Source organism: Choristoneura fumiferana, chromosome 6 (assembly GCF_025370935.1).
Source record: "Choristoneura fumiferana chromosome 6, NRCan_CFum_1, whole genome shotgun sequence".
Lineage (NCBI taxonomy): Eukaryota > Metazoa > Arthropoda > Insecta > Lepidoptera > Tortricidae > Choristoneura > Choristoneura fumiferana.
Genome location: NC_133477.1, coordinates 4,611,456 through 4,620,360, shown reverse-complemented (window position 1 = coordinate 4,620,360; position 8,905 = coordinate 4,611,456). Strand labels below are relative to the sequence as shown.

Here is an 8,905-nt window from a genome sequence, read left to right as displayed (position 1 = left end):
TGCGCAGCGTCCTTGATTATGGCTCTTTTGCTTTAGAACCTTGCAGCAAGGTGGCCTTAGGTAAACTAGATAAAATCCAGTTCCAATCCCTCCGGGTGATCCTGGGGCCATGAAATCCTCCCCGACCAATGCCCTGCAAGTAGAAGCATCTGACCCCCCCTTTTCCTCCGACGGCAGTATCTGGCTGACCGTTTCTTCCTTAGACTTTCCCTTCTGGACGACCACCCCCTTTTACCTAAGCTTCAAGAACTATCGCGTTTAATTACTGACAGCGGATTCTGGTTTAACAAAAATCCGCCATGCCTGATAAATAGTTTCCGTAAATTCAGTAGCCTCCCGGACCCCTCTTTCACATGCTCCCGACTCCCCCTCTTCGCTCATAGTTACGATGCTCTTATTTTTCAACCGAACATAATCCTGGACTTTGGAATATCAAAAAGTCAACCCGGTGCGAACAATTCCTTTTTGCGCAATATCGAAAACTTCTGGCAAGGCTGGACGCTATTATTCACGGATTCCTCCAGGCTCGTACTTGGCGGGGCGGTGGGTTCGGCAGTCTGGATCCCGAGTGACTCAGTTATATTGAGCTTTAAATGCCCGCCTCGCACGTCGGTCTTTACCGGAGAGCTAGTTGCTATCTTGGAAGCCGTTAAGTATATCAATGCCCATGGGATTAGTCGATCGATAATTTTTACGGATTCTCTTAGCGGTTTACAATCAATTAAGGCCAACCCGTTCTCTGCTAAAATTAACTTTCCTTTAGTGTTACTCATTAGGCAAACCCTATTCGAAGCTCATCTCCGCAACATTGAGATCTCATTATCCTGGATCCCCAGTCATTCTGGGATCGTAGGCAACGAGGCCGCTGACGCCCATGCTAAAGAGGCCGTGGAAATCGGCAGTTTGGACCACCCCCACTGCTACTTCTATGACCTCTTCTCTGCCGCCAAATCCGATCTTTCCTCTACGTGGCTCCGTCATTATGAGAGCTCTTTATTGGTCAAAGGCCGCCATTACGGGGATATCCAGCCAAACATTCCCCCCAAGCCTTGGTTTTACCGGTTTCGCCAAGCGAACAAACAGACCACCTCAGTCATCTGCAGACTACGTATAGGACATACTTGTTCTCCCTCCCGCTTGTATAGATGGGGCATTGTCCAATCCCCCCTCTGTTCATGCGGCCTGGAGGAGGGTACTGCAGATCATATCCTTTTAAACTGCCCGATGAGAACTACTTCCCTATACAACATCCTCCCGCCTTGTATTCCTAAACCCACCAACCTTAAAACCCTCCTACTCCATGCCTCCTCTAACAAAAAAATCCTTAACCTCCTAATTAAATATATAACTAAAGAAAAAATAAACTTTAGGTGCTTTTTCGCTTTTGTCTCTCCCTTTGATCCGATCTGTAATGTCTAAATGTTTTGTACTGTCTTCTATGTTTTGTGCTGTCCCTATGTTTTGTGTATGTCTATTGCAGGTACGCAACAAACTCGCTTCGACAACTCCCGTTTAGATTTCTTATTCAACCGGTCTGACACAATATACACTTTGCTGCTGTCAGGTGTCATTGGCAGAATGGACGCTAACCAAAAGATGACCGTTTGCCAGTTAACAAAAAGTTGAAGTTGAAGTTGATTTTAGTTTGGCGCAGAATTATATCTTTTATTATTTTCCTTGAAAATTGGCAAGCAAATCAAAAAGTAGTTGCATAAACTACGCGGAATTTTACATAATGGACACAAAGAAAAGTGCAAAAGAAAATCTACAGGACATTAAGTGTGCTCGGAACGGAATAATTAAACCCATAACTTTTAATTCATTACAAAACTTTCAAAACACCACGGAATTGGACTTCAGCAATCAAAATTTTGAAGAAATTGACGCGAGTATCGAATTTCCTCAGTGTTTACGGAGCATAAATTTATCGCATAATAAGTTTACAGTAGTTCCAAAAGCTGTGTTGAAAGTCAATGACTTGGAAGTATTAGATGTGTCTCATAACAAAATTGAATCATTTAATGATCCGCCAAGCTTCTGCCATACTTTAAAATTTTTAAACATTTCTAATAACACTCTGAAAGGCCCTCCACTGTGGATCTGGACAGAATCCCCGACAAACCTGTCAAAATTAAATATAAGTTGTAATGTGAACATATCAAATTCAATGCAAACATATATTGATGAAATACTGCAATATAATGCTCTAGTCACGCATGTTATTTTGTATAATTGTAGATTAGGAAAGCATTTGAAGTTTCTTAGCACTTTTGCCAAAGCTAAAATGATGGAATTGGGAACTCCAGACTGGAGCTGTTACGCTTCCAACCACCTACAAGAAATACCATGCCAAGGCTTAGACAAATGCTATGATATAGAATCTCTAAACTTAGCCAATACACATATTTATAACATGGCTCCTGAGATAAACATGTTCAAAAATTTGATACAAATAGATTTTTCGCATAATAATCTCAATGGTATCCCAAATGAATTCTGTGAGTTGGAGAATCTCGAGATTTGTATGTTATCATTCAACAACTTGTTGTATTTACCTGATAATTTTGTGAAATTAAAAAAGCTGTCCATCCTTTGTTTGGATGTCAATGAACTTTGCATGATACCGCAAAACATAAATGACTTGGAGAGTTTAAAAACGTTGGATCTATATGACAACAATTTATATGAGTTCCCAGAAGGGATCAAAAATATCCCTGAGATTGATTTAGCACAAAATTATTTTGAAGAGCCCGTTGACCAGAATTATTTAGACAAGAGACAAAAATTGAGATGCAAAAAAGATGACAGACAAAGTGGAAGGTACAGCTATTCATTTCATTTTTACTTTAATACAACCTAAAATACTTAGCACTGCTATTTTTTAAAACTGTTTCTATATGTTTTTCGGTCAACCAACTTTTTAGCGTAGCTTGTTGCCATGGTAATGTCTGTCGAGTACTTAAAAGTTGATTGACCATTTTATGTTCTAACCTACCACAACATTTAAACTAAGCTGTAAGCAGGTATAATGTTTTAAATGTTTGTGATTTCCATTCATTATTTACTACTACAATCAGGACTTACCATGCTAAACAGCAAGTAATAATTACTTTGATGTTTCAATCACATTACACAGCCCCGCCGGGTACGGGCGTGCAGGGCGTGCACCGCACAAGGGTGGCATTGTCATTGGCATTCACACCATCTACTTGTTGTTTAGCATGATAAATCCTGATTGTGGTAGTACTATGCATTGCATTGATTTGTTCTATTCTATTTTACAGGAAATATGAAATAGAAAAGCCAGAAAGTGTGCATTCACCAGACACAAGTGATGATGATGAACATATTCAGCACCTATGTGAAGCACAAATTGAGGGTAAATATTATCATAGAATATGTAAAAATTCAAATATTTGATTGTTAAAAACAATACATTTTTATGTAGATTACAGTATTGTCATATAAGCACTATGCTTATTTGGTCTGAGTTTAATGACTGAATATCTCTTAAAAAGGGTTATTTTAACCCATCTAATCATCGTTTACCATTGCAGAATATCAACCACAAAACCACCCACCAAGTTCTCCAGAAGACTGGGACTCTGACACCCACTGGGAGCCTCATCCCACCAACTACATGCCCCCAAAGCAACAGTCATACTGGCTCTCTTTTGTGACACAGAAAATGAAGGACGGCAATCTATGTCCAATGGATAACCACACTGTACCAGTTATGGACAAAGTGATATATAATAAGAAGTGTTACCCGCAAGAGGAGTATGAATCAGATGGACAGTTTGATGATTTATCTGGGGATGATAGTTGATTATTAGCTTAGTTATAGTCAATCAGCATCAAGCTGGCCATATAGTCGAGGTGGTGTTTGCCTGCTGGGTCCCAGCATGCGAAGGGCCTTCACCCTGATAGTCATAGTATTAATAGACAAACAGTATGAAGCATAAGCCTGAATAATAATAAATAGTATATAGTTAGAATAGGGACACATCCCCTAAGTTTTTTTTTTTTTTTTTCAATGTAATGTTTAGCCAAGCTGTCTTTTTTTTTTTTTTATTCGATTGGATGGCAAACAAGCAAGTGGGTCTCCTGATGGTAAGAGATCACCACCGCCCACAAACATCTGCAACACCGGGGGTATTGCAGACGCGTTGCCAACCTAGAGGCCTAAGATGGGATACCTCACGTGCCAGTAATTTCACCGGCTGTCTTACTCTCCACGCCGAAACACAACAGTGCAAGCACTGCTACTTCACGGCAGGATTAGCGAGCAAGATGGTGGTAGCAATCCGGGCGGACCTTGCACAAGGTCCTGCCACCTGCACACTGTCTATTACAGGCATTGGATTTGAGTTAATCAATTCACAGGTTAAGGTGCTGACACACTACTAAAACGCGACGCAACGCCACGTCGTCCGACGCATGTTTATATCTGCAACTGACCATAATAAACATATGGGACTGATTAGTACTGACACGTGTTGGATGGCGTGTGCAAGCGTGGCGTGGCGTTGCGTTTTAAATTTAATGCACCTTCACTCTCGTCCAAGAAGCGGATTCACAAATTAATTCAATTAGGTACCTAAATGGACACTTCTTTGTAAAATTAATTTTGCATGTGAATACAATAGATATAGGTACCCTACTCTAAATCTAAACCGTTTTAATAGATAGAGAAAAAAAACTTTTTTATATTCTTAGTACCTCCCTTCACTGGTATGGAGAAGAATATATAGCAATTAAGATAGTTTGTAAGTATAATAAACTTCAGACATTTTACAAGTTTTTATTAAAATCGCCGGGTGACAAGCAAAAGTCACTGCATAAGTACCAAATACCTACTTACAACCAAGCTTGTATCTCAGTATGAAATTACTAATGAATGAGATACCTACGACTTTTTGAAGAGCAGTGACAGAAATTTAAGTGAGTTTTGCTTGTCAGCCGGCGATATAGCTTTGTATATTTGTTTCCTTGAATTGAGCAATTGAATTTTGATCCACTATCAGTAGTCAAATACACTTGGAATTTTATACATGAAAAAGCTTACAATAAAATTGTATACAATTGTTTAATTGTCACATCAATTGCAACTAGCTTAAATATTGGAAATAAACGAAACATTATTTTTCATCACACTTGCTCGTAAACAGTGTCGTAACATGCAGGCTACCTTGGTTGCAACCCCCCAAATAAAACCCTCGACCTTTTTGTTCTTGTCATGAAACCCAAGGTGGGTAAATGAGTCTTTGCGCGCGTACTAATTTTCGTATGTGCCAGACGCGCGCACGCAGGCGTCGTTGCTGCTGGCGCGCGCGCAGCAGTATCAGTACGGGCAATGACTCATTTATCGACCAAGAGCTCCATCATCATCATCATCATCCCAGCCTATATACGTCTGCTGGGCACAGGCCTCCTCTCAGAACAAGAGGGCTTGGGCCGTAGTTCCCACGCGGGCCCAGTGCGGATTGGGAACTTCACACGCACCATTGAATTGCTTCGCAGGTTTGTGCAGGTTTCCTCACGATGTTTTCCTTCACCGCAAAGCTCGTGGTAAATTTCAAATGTAATTCCGCACATGAATTCAAGGGCTCCATGACAAGAAAATTAGTACGCGCGCAAAGACTCATTTACCCACCTTGGGTTTCATGACAAGAACAAAAAGGTCGAGGGTTTTATGCGGGGGGAAGGCGGCGCGGAGCTGGCGCTGCCAAGAGCGCAGCCCAAGGTATCGGCAATTTTTGAAAAAATATTAGGTTTTCTTTTACAAATATACAATTTTACTCGCAAATGTGATGAAAAACATTGTATATCGCACAGGCGGTATTAGAATTATGAACATCGACTCATTAAAGCCCTACAGTCTTCGACTTCGGGCTTCGAATAGACTCTCCTTCGTAATTCCTTATTTACCGCCCTTAAGATACAATGTACTATTACAGCCCGCGTAAGTGTAGCGCTTACCGGTATTTGACAGTCGCGCTCAGCTTGCCAGCCCTGCCCGCCCAGCGCATCGCTCACTTCCCCACGATACAATGATTTTGTACACCACACTTACGTGCCGCTGGCTGTACCTAATAGCATAGCTTTTATTTATATCCCGGTGTCTAGTCTGTCGGTAAGTACAATCAGCTAAAAGTATAGTTAGCAAGAAAGGTTGTATTGAAAATATTTATTTTAGCGAAACTTATTAATAAAATAGCATCAGCGAGTAAGAGCATAATTTTTTTAAGTATTGGTTTATTACAAAAAAAACAGTGTATCCTATGTACAATAAGTTCATTGTAATATACCTAATGAATTTTTCAATTCTTTTATTATGTCCTCTTCAATATGGTCCCTGTTTTCTTTCGTTACCTGAAACAATAAGTAAGCATAAATAAATAGGGAATATTACTGCAATTTTCTGCTGTCAGAGTGCAGCACTAGCACAAACCGTAAACAGTTTGAGTATCTTATTAGGTACCCATTCATTGATCATGATCCGTCATGGCGACAAAATATAAAGAGTACTGACGTTGTCATGGCGGTTTGCGCTAGTGTCGCCCCCTGCGGGGAAGGTGGCCCTTCCTTACTACAGCCTGCAAAGAATTGGGTGTTATTTTACCGATAAAAACAGTAATTTTATACAATTATCAACTATATAAAACAGAAAACAACACCCAACCGCCACACTCGAAGCGCATCCAGAACAAAATGGCAATATAGCTGCCGCATCCGCTCGCTCACCCAGGCCACGCGTTTGACAGAACTGAATAAACTTTAAATCCCTTGCAAAAAAAACCTACTTCATGCAGCTGCTTTGAGAAACATCAGCGTCAGTACCCTGCCAAGCTAATGCTCGTTACTGAACTAACGGGTAGAAAGGTATCTCCATTGTCATCTAGAGCTATGTTTTTGTGCCATAAAGAGCAAAATATTTTTTTTTCATACTAACCGTCCAGACTTTGCCTTGCGTATTATTCCTGATGGATTCAATAAGTTGATCTCCTCGCCTGACTGGTATTGTGGCTAAGACAAAGCTATCAGATTCAGGACCGAAAATCCCTCTCACCATTGATTTGAATGGTACACTGAAAAACTCCATTTTACCTATTTCATCAATTACTAGAAGGGACGGAGATGTTGCCGGCTGCAAAGAGAAAATTTCTATAAGTTTATTTTTAAGTTTCTATTTTAATGCAAGCTTTTTTGCACTGTCGTTTTACCACAAGCCGTGAGAAGATTGTAGAGATGATCCTGGTTGGACCACCAGAATTTCATGAATACCTGATTATTGTATTGCGTGTCTGATTTTGTCTAAAATTGAAATTAGATTTACTGCTGATATATTTCATTAGTAAAATTTTGACAAAAAGAAAATAGCTGCATTACTACTGATATTGAATAATTAACGTAATAAAGTACAAGCAAATAGTATCAGTGACTTTCAAAACAAAATTGCATGTATTTTCACACTCGGCCGCAGATTGAAACAAATAAAGTTATCACAACAGCGGGCCTAGCTATTGAGCCAGAGAAGATGTTCAGAAACTTTTCTGATTTGAATAAAATTTCATATGAAGACAATAATTTTTCAATCCGTTGATCTAGGGATGCTGTTATGCAATAGTGTGTCAACCCTGATTAATTCTGCAATACAATGTCAACTTAGAAAATAATTTTAACAGTCGACATTGTATTGCAAAATGACAGCGGGTTGACTCAGTATTGCAATACAGCATCCTAATATGGAGTAGATAAGTTTTAATTGTGCAAATAATCATTTTTGGATACTTAGAAAAAAAAATCTAAGACCATCTCTTAGATAGCAGCAGGTACCAGTATGTTCAAATTACCCATCATTGGTCCATGTATGGTGTTGCTGTGGTAGGTACACAGTTTTAGCAGAGAAACAATGTAACTCAGTGTAGTTCATTGTTATGAACCTCTGCAAAGTAACATTTAGGTGTAATTTTGTGGAGGTCCATACCAATCAACTGTACATTTTTTGTAAGATGGACCTACCTTTCTTAAACAATGCAGTGCAATACTTTCAAACTCAGGAACCAGCACTCCATACTTCCCAACGTTATGATTCACCGGATTTGTTAGGAGACTCTGGTCTCGCGCCAATCGGCCTCTTTCGCCGTCCAAAGATACAACATCAAACCCCATACGGATTCTCTCTTTTCGCACCTCTTCGGTGTAGAAACCGGAGGGTTGCAGACCACTCTTCTGGATCAGCGCACATAGCTTCTTTATTAAAGTTGTCTTACCAACTCCTGTAAAACGCGTTAACATATAAAATTAAATAATTAACAACACTATGAAGTAATTAGAGGTTATCTCATGAACTGATACCTAACCAGGGTCACCGGTTAAAATAAAGTATTTTACTTTATTATTAGCCATCGCTGTTAAATAATAGAAAATTAGACTATTTATTCTTTCAACCTCACTCAAAATACCGCGGTCTCTACGGCAATTGTTTTGTTTACTTTTTTGAATCCGTCGTTCCTTATTACCGAGTTTGTAGTTTCCGCTCGAACTGTGAGCCACTGCTTTTTATATTACCTATACTTTAAATAACTTTTATCAGAGCAACACATTTTCTATGAAATAACAAAACAATTTTGTATCTACAATATTTCTTTTATTAAATTATGAAGTACGAAAAACGTTCAAAGTTTTTGCTATCTTAAAAAATAGTGCTCCGAACCTCTATACGTGAAATGAAACGTTTTTTTCTATAACCCGAGCAATTTTATTGTCCTCATTGGTTTGACAGCTGGGCTACTACGAAACTCGAAACCCGAAGTTCGTGTCGTGCGGTCCGTCTGACACTTACACTATTTAATACGAGAGCGAAAGAGACGGTATTTTCGTAGTAGCACAGAAGTAGACG

At 39.5% G+C, this 8,905-nt stretch overlaps 2 protein-coding genes across 2 annotated transcripts; one reads left to right on the top strand and one right to left on the bottom strand.

Annotated features, from left to right (window-relative positions):
* The first annotated feature begins 1,650 nt into the window (after window positions 1–1,650).
* LOC141428870 (uncharacterized) lies at window positions 1,651–6,323 on the top strand. The gene is made up of 3 exons (XM_074088913.1): window positions 1,651–2,820; window positions 3,285–3,379; window positions 3,558–6,323. Exons 1-3 carry the CDS (start codon window positions 1,736–1,738, stop codon window positions 3,827–3,829), a joined length of 1,452 nt encoding a protein of 483 aa, XP_073945014.1. The 5' UTR covers window positions 1,651–1,735; the 3' UTR covers window positions 3,830–6,323.
* Window positions 6,290–8,512, bottom strand: LOC141428874 (nucleoside-triphosphatase THEP1-like). Its single transcript, XM_074088917.1, has 4 exons — window positions 8,367–8,512; window positions 8,026–8,282; window positions 6,956–7,150; window positions 6,290–6,375 (listed from the first exon to the last, which is right to left on the bottom strand). Exons 1-4 carry the CDS (start codon window positions 8,410–8,412, stop codon window positions 6,298–6,300), a joined length of 576 nt encoding a protein of 191 aa, XP_073945018.1. The 5' UTR covers window positions 8,413–8,512; the 3' UTR covers window positions 6,290–6,297.
* Between the last annotated feature and the right edge of the window lie 393 nt (window positions 8,513–8,905).